We start from the raw sequence: 19,765 nt of genomic DNA, 5'->3' as shown, positions 1-19,765 counted from the left end.
TTTTTTCCTTTAGGAGGAGAAATTGCTGATGAAGTCCGATATTTGATACAATTCTGTTTATTTATAGAAATTGTACAAAGACCTGCTCCCCCCTGAACACAGGAGAAAACAAACAGGAGATATAGTTTCTTTGCTTACAGTTCAAAGCCCCCTTTCAGCCGGAACCCAGCCCCAAAGCTCTTTCTCTAAGCTTTTACCAGCACCACACATTCAGTGCTTGTTCAGGCTGGTGTTTCATGCTAATTTCCGTCTCGGCTTCTCAGAAGTTTCTGCTTTTCTTACACACACAAACTTCTACTACAAACAGTACCCAGCCAAGCCTCTCTCCCTCATAATTCAAATTCCTGATCAGCCACCATGTGTCTTGGTTTTGGGTGGTGACATGTACCTTTGTTTGGGGTGAAGGCCACTACTGTTTCATGAAGGAGCTTAACTGTTTCTTACAGCTATCTTAAATGTAGAGTGGCAGTTACGCGAAGGGCTCTATCAAATTCATGGCCATGAAAAATGCATCATGGATTGTGAAATCTGGTCTCCTCCCGTGAAATCTGTATAGTATAGGTTAAAAGCACACAAAAGACGAGATTTCACGGGAGGAGACCAGCGTTCTCAAATTGCGGGTCCTGACCCAAAAGGGAGTTGCAGGGGGGTTGCAAGTTTATTTTAGGGGAGTTGTGGTATTGCCACCCTTACTTCTGCATGGCCTTCAGTGCTGGGTATCTGAAAAGCAGTGGCTGTTGTCCGGAAGCCCAGCTCTGAAGGCAGCACTCCGCCAGCTGCAGCGCGGAAGTCAGGGGGGCAATACCATACCATGCCACCCTTACTTCTGCACTGCTGCCTTCAGAGCTGGGCAGCAGGAGAGTGGTGGCTTCTGACCACTGTTGTTATCTCTGGTGGATCATTATGGCTGCAAAGTTTGCTAGTAAAGATACTATGCTGCAGGTGGGAGGCTCATTCAGTCACTAGATACCACGTGAGCAACATACCCAGCCCACAATTTGTAAAGAATACAAAATAGTCACATTTTTTCCACTCATTCTAATACCCCCATTTCGACCCTAATGTCGCCCCCCCCCCCCCCCTGATCCTTACTCTTTCAGTCAGGCAGGTATCTATGAAAGCAATAATGAGATAAGTGTGCATATTTTGCCTAGCTCTGTCAGTAATGGAAGTTAGGACATTTCAATAATGATGTGTTACCTCATAAAAAGGACAAACTGTGTGTGCACTTTAAGTTCCATTCATAGACAGCTGCTAACGTTTTGTTAAACCATTAATGACTAAGGAGCAAATCCAGCCAGCTCCCTCTTCCCTGGCAGCAGAACAGGTATATTTCCAGGATATAAATGGGTGAAAGTGTAGAGGGGAGCCATGGAAGAGATATACCCCCTTCCTGGCATGGAGCCTGGGTCTAGGTTCTCTCTCTGCTTGGCATTGCCCAGTGGACAAAGCCGAAAGTGTACTACATGGATCATCTGATCCTCCCATGCCACGAAAGAGTGCATGTAGGTGACATGTAAACTGCCTCAGCCAGGAAGCTGAATTAGCTTTAACAGAACAGCTCTGCAGCTTTGCAACCTAGACTGGGCTTGTCCTAAGCTCTACTTACCACCTTCTCAGCGTACAGACCAAGTTTTCAGGTGGGGCATGGAAGGTGTATTTGACCCTGATTGTGCAGTTTAAGGTATTCAAGGTAAGCAGGGTTTGGTTTATTTGAGTACAAGAGCTCAGACATTGTATCATATGTTACATTCCCAAAATGTCCAAACCAAATTTAATGAAAGCTAGCCAAAAGAATATTGTTGTTGGACTGACACCAAGCATGGAAAGTTGTCAGAAAACAATATTTTGCCAAACATTATGACCAGTTTGAAAAGAGATATGTATGTATTGAAAAGCTTTTGCAGCCTTTTGAGGGAGTCATGAGCATGCTGGTATGTCTTGTATGATGGATGGTTCTGAATACTTGCATGTATTATTTGTATTACAGTGGTGTCTAAAGCCCTCATCTGTGTTTGTGGCCCCTTTGTGCTAGACACTGTATGAACACATACTAATGGTTGGTCTGCACTGGGAACTTACATCAACATAGCTATGAAAAATCCATATCTCTAAGTCACGTAGCTATGCCAACCTAGCCCCTGGTGTAGACAGTGCAAGTCAGTAGAGATAGACTTCTCTCAACCTAGCTACTGCCTCTTGGGAGGTGGATTAATTACAATAATGGGAGAACCCCTCCCATCGCTGCAGTGAGTGTATACAGTGAAGTGCAATCTAGCATTTTAAAATGTGTAGACATATCCTAAGGGACAGTCACTATCCTGAGGAGCAAAGAGAGGTGAAGTGATGTATCTCACAAAGCAATACTCATTTGTGGTGCAGTAAGGTATTGGTTTTGACCTTGAAATCAAAATAATTTGGGTATTCTTATATTTCTTTGAGTGCCTTCATTAATATACAGTGGCCAAACTTAGATAAGCTGCTTTGTGTGGGCAGACATGCCTGCACAGAGTCGCATTGACTCAGCTCTGTGTATGCATGGGGTTCCATCTATGCAGAACTCTGCTGGATCAGGACTTTTTTTTTTCATGTTGATAGATTCTACTGATTTGAGAGAGTTTCTCAATACATATAATGGGGAATACCAATTGGACACAGTACAAACTGTTCTGATTGACTTTCATTTCTTTAAAAAATGCTTTATTTTTATCCACCTGCTTGGCAGCTTGAGGTTAAAGTTATTCCTAGATGTCACAGATATTCTAGATTGCTTTTTTAATTGGCTGTAAAAACACTACCAGCTCTTACTGATGGCATCTTCTCCTAGCATGCAAGTAATGAGAAGAAATAAAAAATGATTTCAGAGAATATGCTTACCTTGTGGGAAGTTCTGACAAGTTAAATTTGAATTTAATCCTTCCAAGTTCTTGGCACTGTTTTCTCCCTGCTGGCAAACCTGTTCCCTTAGCTGATGCTTTAGTGAGGCTGGGAGAAAAGATTAACAGTTTATGACGCTGATCTTGTTAAACAGGGAGCAGATTTAGTGATGAATACCTATCATAATCTTAGCACTGCATTTTATCTGTGTTGTTTTTATACATGGCTAAATAATATTCCCTCCTATCCTATTTATTGGAATAAACACATTGTTAATTTTGAGCTGATTGCAAAATAACATCCATTAATACTGACTTCTGACCATTTGGGAAAACTGTGACAGAGTGATTGTGAAACAGGTCAAAGCCTTTCCAGCCTTTTAAGAACCAGAAAGAGAGACAAGTGTCCATAAACATTCCAGAGGAATGCAATTCTGCCTCCCACTACATTTACCTTGTGCTTTGATTTTTATGTATACAAAATATTTGTAAATAACTGAGGTCATTGGGAGCTGCCAAAAAGCATTAAGATGTTTCAGCTTTTAAGGCTCGCTGATACTCTCTCATTTCCCTTTGAGAATAAGTAGAAGAGTTTGCAAAATGCTCATTTCAAAATGGATGGTGTGAATTCACCAGAGCCATATGAACAAGTAATACTCAGGCCTCCTAGCCTGTTTGACAGATGTCACATTAGATATTTGTTAAAGTAGAGAACTATCCTGTTGACAACTGGGTGCGGTGGTGGTGGTGACTAGATGGTCCATTCCTATTATTGTAGCTGTCCAATCATTTTCACTCCTCTAATATGGTTGTGTTGATGTCCGTTACTTTCTGCGAACTTCATTCACCCTCCTTATGAAATTCCACAGCAGCCTGTGTGTTTAAATGCTGTTTCTTTCCATTGATTTCAGAGGGCTTTGGATCAGGCCCTTAACACAGTTAGGTTTCTAAGCATGTTCCTAATTTTAAGCACATGAGTAGTCCAGTTGGCTTCAAAGTTAGGAATATGCTTAAGTACCCTGCAGAATTGGGGCCTAAGTTATACTGAACAGAATATTAACCCCATCCAGCAAAAAGTATCTTTTCAGTTTTACTGGAGGGCAAACTGCTGCTGTTCTCCCTTATGTTTGGACTTAGTTGTTACAATTTCAGAATAACTGCATCTTTGACAACCTCCAGGGCCGGCTCCAGGAATGCTCTCTCAGGTCTCTAGCTGTCCCCTCTCTGGGCAGGGACTCACGTTCTTTCCAAGCAGATCTGACTAACGTCCAGCTTCTGGAATTTGCTTTCTCTTCAAGGACTATGAGAGTCCGTATCCTCTGGCACATCTCAACATAACGGTCTTCGAAGTTTTCGTACTTTCAAGGCTGGCTCAAACATTCAGATAACATTCATAACGATAAATATGATCACCTCAAGAGAGGCCTGTGTTTGTCATATCTGTGTCAGTAGACTTAACTTATTTTTTAACAGGCTGCTCGGAATGGGAAGATTCTGCTGAACATCAGTGCATGCAATCTCAAAAAGAGCACTGAAAGATGACTTATTCAGACTATTCCTTATTCTGTTCAAGGGATCCTGCCTGGATTTGTATGTTTTGGATTTTTGTGACAGGAAAGGGTGTTACTGCAGGGGTAAATGGACACTGAACTTAAATATCCAATTTAGATACATTGGATACAAATCCAGTGGAAATTTGAGAATGAAGTTGTGAAGTTAAAAATGGATCTTCCTGTTGGTTAATCTAACGATTAGGCAAAGACCATGGAACATCATTGGCAGTGCAAGTTTTCAGCAATACTTTGCACTTCTTTTCATTTGATGATATTGAAGAGTGTCCCAAATGCTAACTAGTCCTCATGACATCCCTGTGAAGCAGGTGGATAATAACTGTTTTACTAATGAGGAAACTGGGGCACAGCAAGTCAGTGGCGGTACTGGCAGTTAACCCAGAACGCTGATGCCCTTTCTTGTGAACTAAAGACTAGACCATGCTCTTTCTGAAGAACTAAGTAAATGCTATTTTTCTTTTCTTTCTATATCTGTTCATGGTTTGTAATCTCACTTCCCATGTTTGGGCATTTTTTGGCCATTAACCATTGCTGAATTAAGGGCAGAAGGCATACTCCTTAAGAGGGTAATTAAGTGTCACTAATTGCTCAATCCAGAGGTGGTGGTTGTTGCTTTAGTACTTTTCACTTTTAAAATATATAGTTGTAGTTCTAAATGGAAAAGAGAAAAATACTTCCATTTTAAATAAACTCTTTTTATGAATAGTTCTGCTTAAATCATACCTCTTGAGTGCTTTTCACAGATCCTCTCTGTTTACAAAGTCTAATGCTTAAAGTCAATGAATGTGCAAAACAGAGGTTCGTTGAACTCTGCATCTCTCCAAGATTTGATAAAAAACAATATCTTATCTACAGTCCAGGTTCAGGTGTAAAGCCAGCTTCTGACTCAGGAGGGATTTCCTGTGCTCTTTTTTGCATTTGGCTGAGAATCCCTCTTCTACAGAATACCTTGCTAGGAATGCATATAAGACCTATTTCTCTGTAGCTGTTGCAATACATTGGGTCATCTGTTTAAAAGAGTGATACAGTGATTGAGCATAGCCAGTCTTCAGGGACTTCACTCTTCGTCCCAATGAGGTTAAATAGTTTGCAAAGGAGCATGACTATGCCTGTTCTGCCATGTTTTAACACTTCAGGCGGATACCATCTGGACCAAGTTCCTGGTTGTTTTTCAGAGACCTGATTATTTTCAGACCTGATAGTGGTACATTTTAGAAGCAAGTTTGGTTCAAATATTGCAGATTCTATATAGCATAGCTTGAGATGCAATCAAGTTCTCGGTGAGCTAAACTGGGAGGGGTGGTAGATACACTGGAGGGTAGGGATAGGATACAGAGGGACCTAGACAAATTAGAGGATTGGGCCAAAAGAAATGTGATGAGGTTCAACAAGGACAAGTGCAGAGTCCTGCACTTAGGACAGAAGAATCCCATGCACCGCTACAGACTAGGGACCGAGTGGCTAGGCAGCAGTTCTGCAGAAAAGGATGTAGGGGTTACAGTGGACGAGAAGCTGGATATGAGTCAACAGTGTGCCCTTGTTGCCAAGAAGGCTAACAGCATTTTTGGCTGTATAAGTAGGAGCATTGCCAGCATATTGAGGGACGTGATCATTCCCCTCTATTTGGCACTGGTGAGGCCTCATCTGGAGTACTGTGTCCAGTTTTGGGCCCCACGCTACAAGACGGATGTGGAAAAATGGGAAAACGTCCAGTGGAGGGCAACAAAAATGATTAGGGGGCTGGAGCACATGATTTATGAGGAGAGGCTGAGGGAACTGGGATTGTTTAGTCTGTAGAAGAGAAGAATGAGGGGGGATTTGATAACTGCTTTCAACTACCTGAAAGAGGGTTTCAAAGAGGGTGGACCTAGACTGTTCGCAGTGGTAGCAGATGACAGATCAAGGAGTAATGATCTGAAGTTGCAGTGGGGGAGGTTTAGGTTGGATATTAGGGAAAACTTTTTCACTAGGAGGGTGATGAAGCACTGGAATGGGTTACCTAGGGAAGTGGTGGAATCTCCTTCCTTAGAGGTTTTTAAGGTCAGGCTTGACAAAGCCCTGGCTGGGATGATTTAGTTGGTGATTGGTCCTGCTTTGAGCAGGGGGTTGGACTATATGCTCTCCTGAGGTCCCTTCCAACCCTGATATTCTATGATTCTATGACATAGTGGTTTGAAGTGAAAACTGAAGTCAAACAGGGATTCATACTAAATCCAATATTTTTTGCTGTACAGTTAGGCCTGGTCTACACTTAAAAGGTTTGCATAGCTACAATGCTCAGGGATGTGAAAAATCCACACCCCATAGTGCTATATCTTTGCCATCCTATGCCCCAGGGTAGACATCGCTGTGTTCATGGAAAAATGCTTCTGTTGATCTTTCTACCATCATTTGGGATGGTGGAGTTCTACAACAATGGAAAATTCCCATCCATCACTTGAGTAAGTATCTAAACTATGGCAGCATAGCTAGAGCACCCTAGCTGTGCCTCTTTAGTATAGACGTGGCCTTAGAAAACATCTTATACAAGCTCCCTTAGTAACGTTGGTGGAGGCTGCAGGATATCCTGGCAAATTATCAATCATCTTGACTTTGCAGATGATATAGTAATGATAATGCCTATCATAATGATAATATAATCAAGAAGCAGCAATTAACCTGTAAACACGAGCCAGAGAATGGGGATTAAAAATGAATGAACAAAAGACCAAACTAATGTGAAATTAGTGAAATCAGAAATCAACAAACTGACTAAACTAGTCATTAATGGTTTAGACATATCACACGTAGATGGATTCTTCTACTTGGATTCCATTATAACATATGACAACTACCATGAAGATGACATTGACAAGTGGATAGCTGCTGCCAGGAGACCATTCATGTAACTGAATAAAAATGTTTGGAAAGTAAAATCCGTAACAGCTAAAACCAGATTATATACAACACTCGTTGTACCCACATTTCGTTATGGTTGTGAAACATGAGTATTGACAAAGTGTCTGGAGCAAAAACTACAAACATTGGAAATAAGGTGCCCTTGCCATATCCTAGGTATGACATAGCTAGGTAGATTAAGAAATGGCGACACCCATAAAGGACTGAAAGTGTCGTGCATGTCTAGAGTCATCAAAAGATGCAAACTACAGTGGTTTGGCTATGTTGCTAGATTGACCCCATACTGACTGCTTAAAATTGTTTACTATGGAAGAGTGCACCGAGAGAGAGGCTGTGGATATCCAAGTGGTATAACATGGTATATAAGACCAACCAGGTAACACCCCAACTGGCTCAAATGGAAATGGTGACTCAAAATAGATGTGGATGGAATCTGTTTATAGCCTTGGCCCTATCCATCTTCACTGAATTAGCTAGTTTCCAATCATGTAGTCTTGCGTGTCCAGTATCACCAGCAGATTCACTCATTCATTCATCTCTTTTTCAATCTGCTGGTGATACTGGACACGCAAGTCTGCATGATTGGAAACTAGCTAATTCAATTGTCTCATCAGTCGAGAGTCAGTTAGGTTAACAAGTAAATTACCCATTCCTGTTGGTTCTATGCCCCACTCCTTGCTCTATCTGAAGCAGGGAATTGAATGTTAAGGCACTGAAAAAATCCTTTCCCTCCTATGTAGCGAGAGAAATCTGCCAGGCCCCCCTTACACAGGTGTGGGGTCAAAGAAGGGATGTAAAATTAGCTACATTATTTATAACATTTTGGTTTTGTATTTAAAAAATGTTTCCCTAATCTGTACTACCTACCTATATCCCTGTTTGTGCTAAGTGTATTTGTTCATAGATTCATAGATATTAAGGTCAGAAGGGACCATTACGATCATCTAGTTTGACCTCCTGCACAACGCAGGCCACAGAATCTCACCCACCCACTCATGCGAAAAACCTCTCACCTATGTATGAGCTATTGAAGTCCTCAAATCATGGTTTAAAGACTTCAAGGAGCAGAGAATCCTCCAGCAAGTGACCTCTGCCCCATGCTACAGAGGAAGGCGAAAAACCTCCAAGGCCTCTTCCAATCTGCCCTGGAGGAATATTCCTTCCTGACCCCAAATATGGCGATCAGCTAAACCCTGAGCGTATGGGCAAGATTCACCAGCCAGATACCCAAAAAAGAATTCTCTGTAGTAACTCAGATCCCACCCCATCTAACATCCCATCACAGGCCATTGGGCCTATTTATAGACTTACATAATAATAAACATGGTAAAAAAAATTAACATTACAGGTCATCTTTAACCCAACCAAATGTGAATTAAAATAAACCATGATAATTGTAAAAACAAAGCAAAACAAAACCCAAGTGGGACCATGTAAAGGGGCATGTTAGAGTTCTTCCTTTCTATGTGTTTAAACCACGTGTCAACTTTAAGCTTTTGAAGAAAATCACTGGTAGGTGGCTAGAATTTGGTACAGAAACAGGTCAAATTAAAAAGGAAAACTTTAAATTTAATGGCAAACTTGAGCAACAGCCAAATGTAGACTAGCTTACTCTGCCCTGAACACAACTGTTGCTGTAATACTGTATTTACAAGTACAAAGAAAAATCCTCCACCATTTGGCTGTATGAGAGGTTCTGGTTTTGATGGTTATTGGCTTTCTACATGAGACATAATCTTTGACCATTGGGTATACTTTCCAAATTCTAAACAGATAGGTTTTTGCCCTTGGCTTCAAAATCTGCTAAATTCAAACAGAGTTCTAGCAATAATTATATTTGATGAAAGAAATTTGTGAGATATTTAGCTGTGAGTTTACACTGCATCAGAAACAATTATGTCTATTATGCTCCATATAAAAAAAGTTGCATTTGAGTGAGAAATTTGCTTCAGAGGAAATGTGCGTACCCAGTAATTTTCTGCATTGAAAAGGAAAAAGTAATTTGGACTGTAGCTTTTCTGCATTTGAAAAGAATCAACGAGAGTGCATGTTCCAAAAATGAGAATACAGTGACAAAAATGTAGCCGCATCGTACTTGTCCACTTTGACCAGAAGCAAATTTTCCAATTTAGATTATCTTCACTCTATGGGCTCATTTATGCTCAGTTCAGTAACTGCTATCCAATGCATCTGTCTCAGTTTCAAACTGTAGGATTTGGCCTTCACAGCTAGTAACTGAAGAGTGAAACAAAACCAATGTGAACTCCTCTTAGCTCCTTTCTTTCTGACTTCCTTTCAACCTCTGTTTCTATTTCCAAATTTTTTTGGAGGAGGGAAACAGGATGGATCATAGAAACGATTGTGTGCTTGATGGTGGGAAGAGAGAACAACTCAAACACCTTTTTGTTGCAACTTGCTCTCTGTGCAAAAAGCCTGATTGCTCAGGTTTTGTGGGAGGAACTCTGTGGGGTTGGACAAAGGGAATCCTACCCACTCTCTCAACTCACAGACAGGGCAGAGGGCTGAAGCTCAGCCTTTCCTTGCTCCCTACTCTATCCCAGTGGGCTGGGAAAGCATCTACAGCCATTCTGTGCACCTATATGGCTGTTTTTACTCATGGACCTAGCAGCTCATCCACAATGCTAATTTATTTGGAGTCAGTGAGGAGACCCTGACCTCCCTATCTGTTTCATTTGCAAGGAGTGAAGCTGAATGCAGATTAAATTGAGCAAATGGAGCTGCTTTAAGCCTTGTACATTGCTCTTTCCATGTGGCTGAATTTCTCCCAGCCTAACTTCCGTGTTGCCTGTTTTTCTGATGTCTCATCATCAATGAATAGCAGTCCCTCCAGGGAACATTGGTCCTCTGTCTCCAATTCCACTGATCCAGTACCTAGAGGGTTCAGAGGTCCCCCGAGCACAGCCTTTCAGAAGGGATTAAATGGTGCAGAAAACCTTTCACTGGTACTCTGCACCTGGGTGAATTTCACCCTCTCGGTGTTGCATATATTAGCTACTGGGATTTAAATTGAAAGGAAGGAACAGCGCATGTATGCTTGTGAGTTGGTACAATATATGTAAAATAAGCTTTGTGGCTCGTACTTTCCCCCCAAGTTGTTTTCTGCGATAGTTAAAGGGTAATTAATCATAAAAGCCATATATTTTTAAATTCCTTGCCTCTAAACAAGAACACCTTTGATTGATTGATTTTGTTTTCTGTCTAGCATTTTGTGCAACATCCTCTGCTATAGTATCTGGGCACCTAAGGTGATCCTAAATTTACATCATAGCTGGATTAGACATAACATCTAATCCGGGATTTTGATACTCATACTGTCAAAATTATTGTTCATCTGAACCAGAAAAGACTGGGATCAATTCCTATTAGGTGCTGATTACACACAGAATTTTAACATTTTTGGTGGAGAAGACTATTAAAGGAAAGATTTCTAAATTGGCTTTTTCTCTCAGTAAGTTCTGGGCACTTTCTCACTGTGGGTCTACTGTTTGTGCTTTAGTTTATTATTAACATTAGTGCTTGTTGCAGAGGAGTTAATATAAAATATAAATGAAGGGCAAGTAATAAGGAGAAGAAGAAATCTAGAACAAAGTTTATCTGGCATTTTTACAAGAATCTCACTACGTAGTTTAGGAGGACAGTGTGCTTTCCCTGAGCTACCAGCAGGGCTTTGAAATGTAAAAGGTAGGAGGAAAACATAAAACATTAATCCTCCTCCTTCAAGCAGTAAGGGAAAATAATTAAACTCATGAATCAACAGTGTAGTTATGTTCATAGTAATACTGTACCTTCCTGTGAGGGAGTGAACAAACACCATACAAGACCAGAGTAGGAAGAGGTTAAAGGTCCATCTGGGAAACAGAAGCTGAAAGTTGCCTTGCACTGCAACACCTGCCAGCAATATTAAGCCTGGACAGAGGCCACTCCTGCTGGGGGTATTTGAAGTGGAGGAAGCAGACTTGAGGGCTGAGAGGTCCTAGACAGCTAGGAACTTTAGGGGAAGCCTGGATAAAAGTTTGGACTTTTTGTTCATGATTTGTTTTTATTATTGTTCATTTCTTTGTTAATAAACTCCAGCTGTGGGAAGGGATTACATTTTTGATCCTATGTGTTTTAGAGCAGGTAGGTTACTCTCTGACTTATGCTTCCTCGTTACACTGTGACTTCAAAGTGTACCTAAAACCGGTGCCAAATAAAACTAAGCCAAAGACTGTGTTTCTGGGTGTGGTGCTCCATCTCCCTTCAGACTTGAAATGTTAACAGTCTCAGACTCACTCAGATTCCAAAACACATTCAGAATGTTCAGATTAATGGTCTAGGACTGGGGGGTGGGTGAGGGAGGAGAACAATTACAGAATGATCAGAGAGTTAATATCAGAAAACAGGGGTTTTCAGACTTATTACATTATTTGTCCTGTAGTGATGTCTAAGAACCAATTTTTTTTCTGCTCATTTTAAGTTTCATTCCTATGTTTGTTTTTTGTTTTTTTCAGGCATAAATATTGTCATGAAAGTTGGAGCTCTGCTGTTTTCAGTTGTGTAATCCTGATTTGGTCCAGGGCCAAGGAACGTGATACTACCCTTACAAGCTGAAATGCCTTGAGGACCTTGGCTCTGCATTCATTCCTCCAGAAGCAATGGTTTTCTCCGCAGTGTTGACATCTGCCCATTCTAGGACATTGAATGCTACTTTTATTGTCTATGAAAATGCCTATATGAATGTTACCACTCTCCAATTTTTGCTTCGTAGTGGCACGACACAACCATTGAAACACAGTTCAGGGGCCATGGTCACCACTGAGATAAGTACTTTACTAGTGAACCCTACAGCTATCCTGCCAACACAAGAAGTTTTCAAGAGCTTGAGTCTGCCACTCCAGATCATTCTTTCTGCTGCTATGATATTTATACTGTTGGTTTCTTTTCTTGGAAACTTTGTTGTCTGCCTCATGGTCTACCAGAAGGCTGCCATGCGATCTGCAATTAACATTCTCTTAGCAAGCCTGGCTTTTGCAGATATGTTGCTTGCGGTGCTGAACATGCCTTTTGCTCTGATAAGCATCATTACCACGCGATGGATTTTTGGAGATATCTTCTGCAGAGTCTCTGCCATGTTTTTCTGGCTGTTTGTCATAGAGGGGGTGGCCATCCTACTCATTATTAGCATTGATAGATTCCTTATTATAGTTCAGAGGCAAGATAAGCTGAATCCTTACCGTGCAAAGATTCTCACTGCTGTTTCATGGGCTGCATCCTTTGTTGTTGCTTTTCCATTATCTGTGGGGAACCCCAACCTGCAGATACCTTCTAGAGCACCTCAGTGTGTTTTTGGCTACACCACTAGTCCTGGCTACCAGGCGTATGTGATACTAGTTGTACTAATTTCTTTTTTTATTCCATTCATGGTGATGCTGTACTCTTTTATGGGCATACTCAACACTGTACGCCACAATGCAGTTCGAATCCATAGCCACCCGGACAGCATATGCCTCAGCCAGGCCAGCAAGCTTGGTCTCATGAGCCTTCAGAGACCTTTTCAAATGAACATTGATATGAGCTTTAAAACTCGTGCCTTCACAACCATATTGATTTTGTTCATTGTTTTCATAGTCTGTTGGGCACCCTTCACCACTTACAGCCTTATTGCCACATTCAACAGTCACTTTTACCACAAGCACAACTTTTTTGAGATAAGCACTTGGCTCCTTTGGCTCTGCTACCTCAAGTCTGCACTGAACCCGTTGATTTACTACTGGAGGATTAAGAAATTTCATGATGCATGCTTAGATTTAATGCCCAAGTACTTCAAGTTTTTGCCACAGTTCCCCGGTCACACAAGGAGACGCATTCGGCCAAGTGCCATCTATGTGTGTGGGGAGCACCGGTCAGTCGTGTAAAACTGCAGCTATTTGACATGATGATTATTTTGTGGGATTATTTGTTTTGTTTTATTTTAACATGGCTCCTTCAACTGCCATATCTTATAACTTAAGTATGGTTTTCCAATATCTTGTTCAATTTTATGGGAAAACGTGATTGATTAGAACTGGGTTTACTGTCAGAAACAATGTAAACAAAATTACAAATATTACCTCCAGGATTCAGCGGAAACCCAGACTTTTTTTTAAATTACATTTCTAATATTTTGTCAGTTTTCTGCTTATTAAGCCTGCAATTGCATCTAATTGTAGGGTTTTTTATGCTGCTATGGTACAGTATATTTAGTTGGTGTAATTTTTCTGAAAATGTTGCTGCTTTCTGCCAAGACATTAGAGCCAAAAAGTCACATTTAGGTAACTTCTGTTTAATTTTAACAAAATTTCAAGAGTTTTGATGATGACATCAGAACATTTAAAAAATATTTCCATTAATATTTTGTGCACTTTACAAAACTTGCTACAGAATCTGTTTTTCAGAATGTTTGTGTTGCCTGTGGAGGAGGTTTTTACACATTATAGTGGTAGTTTAATGAAAGATCTGTTTAGTTTCGTGAGGGCAGATTTACATTGGTGTATCTAAAACTACAATTACTGATTTGCTGGATATTGTTCCTGAAAATTAACCTGATGGGATATTAACTCCTTCATCCTGGTGAATGAGGAAATGGAGGCAGAATGAAAAGATAAAATATCATTGTACACATTTTAATATTTTTGTGGTTATGAAACTTCCAAATCTATTACTATGTTCAAAAGTCAAAGTTATAAATTAGGGCTGTGATCCTGTGATTTACAGCATGTAGGCAGACGACTGTTCCCATTCAGAGCCCTAAGGAAGTCAGCGGGAGTCTTTGTGAGTGGAATGCTGCACCCAGGCATTCTAAATGGGCAGGATCGAGGCCTGGGAGAGTCTATGGCCAAGGAATAATTGGAATAGGTGTTTCTGGGTCCAAAAAAAAAAAAAAAAAGCACATGAACCATGTTTTGGTGTGGGGCAATAATAAACACCTTCATCTAAAGAATGGCCACAGTCCTAAAATTTATAACCACGACAAAAATTGAGAAAATCTTTCCATGAAATAATCTGATCTGTAATTATAAGAAGTTGGGGAGATGGTTTAACAAATGGGGAAAGTTTGGGAAGCTAGTTCAGAATTTATAATGGAGAGTTGGGCAGTGGGGCTTGAGTGGGATCAAATACGTCAAATTCCCTACCTCTCTCCTGTATTTCTTTATGTTGTTTTTATTTGCCATCTCCCACTCACATGGCCACTGCCCCACTCATTTATTATGTATTACAAATCAGCTTGTTTAGTGGAAGCTTCTTTCCCTGGAATGCCACACCATCTCTTGGATTCATATCAGGTACTGACTTTGCCTTTCTCGATAACTGCCTTGAAAATATCCATTTGTATTTGAGAATAGGAAAAATGTCGGTGGATTTCCCTCAATGATCATAATCCAGGTATGTATTTTTATCAACTACATAAACTTGTAAATGACAGGTGAATCGGATAAACGGGAAAATTTGTGGCGTTTAAGTAACAGCCCTGAATTGGGCTTCAGAGTGGAGACAGGTACTACCACAGGGAAGATTGTGCTTGTGGAAGGTAAAGTCTCTTCTGGGCTGTATTTGTGCATGGGAGGAGTGCAGCCTGCTCCCTCCACACACAATCCCATTGGCTACGAATTGAAGGAGCAGATTGCACCAGCCCTGCTCCAATTAGGGGATACAGTCATCACCCTGCTACCTTCCTACCCCCTTTTTCAGCATCCTGCTCTCCAGGAGTAAGCGGTCCCTCTGCTCTCCAGAGTACGGTGTCAGTTCTGTTAAATGTCCCCTTCTAAGCTGCATAAGGTGTGCGTGTGTGCATAGAATATCAGGGTTGGAAGGGACCTCAGGAGGTCATCTAGTCCAACCCCCTGCTCAAAGCAGGACCGATCCCCGACTAAATCATCCCAGCCAGGGCTTTGTCAAGCCTGACCTTAAAAACTTCTAGGGAAGGAGATTCCACCACCTCCCTAGGTAACGCATTCCAGTGTTTCACCAGCCTCCTAGTGAAAAAGTTTTTCCTAATATCCAACCTAAATCTTCCCCACTGCAACTTGAGACCATTACTCCTTGTTCTGTCCTCTGCTACCACTGAGAACAGTCTTGATCCATCCTCTTTGGAACCCCCTTTCAGGTAGTTGAAAGCAGCTATCAAATCCCCCCTCATTCTTCTCTTCTGAAGACTAAACATCCCCAGTTCCCTCAGCCTCTCCTCATAAGTCATGTGTTCCAGTCCCCTAATCATTTTTGTTGCCCTCCGCTGGACTCTTTCCAATTTTTCCACATCCTTCTTGTAGCGTGGGGCCCAAAACTGGACACAGTACTCCAGATGAGGCCTCACTAATGTCGAATAGAGGGGAACGATCACCTCCCTCGATCTGCTGGCAGCGTCCCTACTTATACATCCCAAAATGCCATTGGCTTTATTGGCAACAAGGGCACACTGTTGACTCATATCCAACTTCTTGTCCACTGTAACCCCTAGGTCCTTTTCTGCAGAACTGCTGCCGAGCCATTCGGTCCCTAGCATGCATGCATACTGCATAAGGCTTGTGTGTGTGTGTGCAAAGAAGCTTCTTGTTCTGTATGAATGCATAGGGACCACTCACTATCTGGAGAGCATGTCTGGATTAGATTTTATGAAGCTATTTAGTGAAGGTCTAAGGCCACTCTCAAAGTAATCTCTACTCCTCTCACCTAAAAATATTGATAAAAAGGTATTTGTATTTTGAACATATTAAAGTAGGAATTTTGCCTTGATTTTTATTTCAGTTTTAAATAATATCTTGTTTTGAACAATTAAATGCACTGCCACTCAATGCAGATTTAACAAGACTGTGGGCTTTCAAGCCGAGGCACCAGGGCTAAGGTGTTGTTAAAATGAAGAGGCCCCTTGAAGTTAGCTCTTACATTCACATTTAATTCTTCTGGTGGCATACTTGTAACGGTTATCCTCTGATCAGATGACAGGCAGTAATGGAGTTTTAGAGCAAAACAACTTGTTTTTTTGTGTTCCTCTTAGAGTACAACTCTTGTTTTTAATGAATTTTGCATCTGTGGCTCCAGTTTATGGCCGGGCTCGATTTTGTATTTCAGAGCTATCCACTCCTTTTCTCTCTGAAAACAGAAACATTGTGCTTTAACTAATGTCATACAATGGGAGCACACACACTCTACCACTAGCAGGAACAGATATTTTGGCTCTGTCTTCGAGACAAACTAAACTGGTTTGAATGGATGTAATAAAATAAAATAATTCAAGGAGGAAAGAAGATGAGTAATCCAGTGAGGTTAGTTAAATGATTCCTTGAAGGGGGAACATGACCTTGCGGGGATTTCATAATCTCTGATCTGTGCAAGCTGTGAAGTAGAAATTGCATCTGTCAAAAATGTGATTTGTCTTGGTAATGCAATGTTTAAGCCCACATTGGAGCATGTTCTCTTCTCAATGCTTGATCTGTTAATGTCAGCTCTTTGCATTGGGTCAAACTCAGAGGAGTCTTAAAGTGGGGGTGAAACATACAAATGGAATAGGTTTTGGGGATTGGGAGGTTAGCAGAAAAAAAACCCTAGCTAACCAAGAGGGAGTACAGTAAAGTAAAGGTGAGTTGCTCAGTATAAAAATCAGACCAGTTTACCCCAATGTGTTATTTACAGAACCAGTTGGTTTATTGTGTTCAATTGGCTGTTACAGAGCAGTGCCTTGTTAATTTCAGTTGAATTCTTAGGATCAAGATAAAGATTGTTAAACTGCTTACTCTCGCTGGCTATGATCCTGCAAACAGATGGTAACTTTACAAACAAGTGTTTGCAGTATTAGGGCAATTGTGTAAGAGAAATTTTAACTGGGGCCGGGGGGGGGGGGTGTTAAAATCTGAAATTAATTTGATCCTTCTTAATTTTAGGAGATTACAATATTATTCTTCCTCTCCAAAAATGACTTTTTTTTTTTACTCATGACTGAACTGTGTTCCCATCTATTATATTCTGAAGATTCTTTGGTATTGAAAATGAAAATGAATGTTTTTTTTATTACTTTGCAGTTATCTCAGTGTTGTTCAGTCAAAGCATGAAGCTGTCACAACTTTCATGTGTACGATTCTGTTGCTAAAATGAGTTTTCTATACTCCTAAGGGATGTTGCATTTCTTGGATAGTTTTACTACTTATGTAAAGGTATTTAGTTATATAGAGAAGAAAATGCTTTTTCTCTTTTCTTCCTCTGTTGATTTTCACTTTTATGCCTGATACTTTTATAATTTTATTTGGTTTTATGCTTAGACGACTGCCAGATTTTAATGTTCTTTCTAAGAACGTGAGAGATTTTTCACTCTCAAGTCATGCAATGTTGCCCTCCTTGAAAGATTTATTGGTTCATTTTTCTGTGAAAGCAGAACTCCAGAACACACATTTGTTGCAGCGAAAAGGGTGAAGAATTTCTTAAAAGTCAGTTTTTCCTGGAGCCACGACTTTGTCATTATGAACTGGTTTAATCTTTTTGAACAGTAGTAATTTACCTATGTGGAGAAACCTTGAATTTACTGTTTTAAAAACAAATTGTTAAGTAGAATTGTGTTGTATTTTCTGTACATATCACACCCATGAAAATAACTCAAAAACAAAAAAGGAAAATAAACATGAACATTCTTCAACCATGTGGGGAAAGTCTGTGACATTAAGAAATTGTTATATTCACACTCAGATGTAGGCCTGTCAAAACGCCTATAATTTTAATATCTGCTTTTATCATTTCAAATATTTTTAAAGCTTCCTTTATAATTCATATAATGAAGACTAATGTCTGCACCATTAGAAACTTTCCTATATTTGTAGCTGTTTTTGTTTCACCCAAAACATTATTTCCTTTATGGTAATTGTACAACAAAATGCAGTAATGCTAAAACTGCTATGGAGATGGTGCCAATATATCTGAAACATATGTTAGCATTTTTAATGAAGGAAAGAGTGAAAGCCTAAAGGAGGATACATAACTTTCTTTATTTCCGTATAAAGTAGATGTGCTACCTTTTAGCTATGACTGAGTAATTAAAATCATCTTGGTGTGGAATAAATAGAACATATGCCACGGGCAGTGGTACAGTACAGCATGATTCATTTCCACACATGACAACGACTTTTATGACTCAATTTCTGTCTATTTGTAAGTGACGGATTATTTCCGTCAGTCGTAGAAATAAGAATTGGGGTGAATTGGATGATAAGCATCTTGTGGTTTTATGGGAATTTTCAGTTAGCAAATGATCGACACCTCTGCCAATAATTTTTGAAAATTATGGAGAATTAATGTTATACTAAAGGACTGGTACAAGGTGATGTGATACCGGTCTAAGGACTTGTCTGCAGAGGGAAACTTCGCTATTGGTAACTGTGGTGAGAGTGCAAGTATAAACAGGATGCTGCTCACATTTTAAGCAGGGATCTAATGCAGGATTGGGGATCCAATATGTCTATATCATCACTAATTTATGGCTCTACGTAGTGTATAGATTATGTTCACCAGTAGAGGCCCCAGTTTAGCAAAGCACTTTGTGTTTAAATACCATTGACTTCAATTGGAATAAAGCACTTGCTTAAGTGCTTTTCTGTATCGGGCCCATATAGTATAAGTAAATGTGCAGGATTCCAATGAATTGCTCCCCAGTACGAACGGGCCTGGTGGGAAATGTGATGAAATACAATTTATTTCAGCATTTCTAAGGCTAACACTTTCCCCCACAATCAATCTCATCTGAGAAGAAACTGTTGTCTCTAGTAAGTGTTACTTTTTATGCAGTCTGAAAAAAATAGAGTAATCTTGTTATTACAAAAGAAAAAAATTGAAAAAAGAGACATAAAATCAGTGGTACTGCTAATACTTTAAAAACAAATAAATGCTGGTATTTTTGCATACTTCTGTAATTTTGTGAATGTTCAGCAAAACCACAGTTTCTATGGATTGCTACCAGAAGGATGTGCCAGAATTCAGATGCTATTATCAGATATACCAGTAGTTTGCTTTTATGCACAAAATGTTGGTTTTTTATAAGTAAGTTGTGCAACTCTTTTTATAACAATTATGGAAACATTAAAATCTTCAGAAATTTAAATATTGCAGATGATACAATATTCTACAGCTGCAAGCTTTGCATAATGCAACAATTCTAAAGCAGTATGTGTACCTGTTGTATTTGTCAGTGTCTAAAGAATCAGCTTACTGCTATGTGGGTGAAGAACATAGCAACAATCATGCAAACATACTTGTAGCTGTGACTGGCATTCTGCCTCAAGCAGATCGTTGCATGGAAAACCTCTGTGGTTGGTTTGATACGATTTAGTTTTGTTCACCAACAATACAAATTGGAATTCTCTTCTCCCATAACCACCCTCCCTTCTCTTTCCAACATTTTCTAGG

The 19,765-nt window shown here is 40.1% G+C and overlaps 1 protein-coding gene across 1 annotated transcript in view; it reads left to right on the top strand.

The window, feature by feature from the left end:
* GPR63 (G protein-coupled receptor 63) overlaps positions 1 to 18,005 on the top strand; it is a 36,163-nt gene extending 18,158 nt beyond the window's left edge. Inside the window, exon 2 of the mRNA XM_048844963.2 lies at positions 11,857 to 18,005. Coding sequence (XP_048700920.1) covers positions 12,001 to 13,260 — 1,260 coding nt within the window. The 5' untranslated portion in view covers positions 11,857 to 12,000 and the 3' untranslated portion in view covers positions 13,261 to 18,005. The remainder of the gene's footprint in view (positions 1 to 11,856) is intronic.
* Positions 18,006 to 19,765: the final 1,760 nt, after the last annotated feature.

Source organism: Caretta caretta, chromosome 3, assembly GCF_965140235.1.
Source record: "Caretta caretta isolate rCarCar2 chromosome 3, rCarCar1.hap1, whole genome shotgun sequence".
Lineage (NCBI taxonomy): Eukaryota > Metazoa > Chordata > Testudines > Cheloniidae > Caretta > Caretta caretta.
This window is presented reverse-complemented; position numbering and strand designations above follow the sequence as displayed.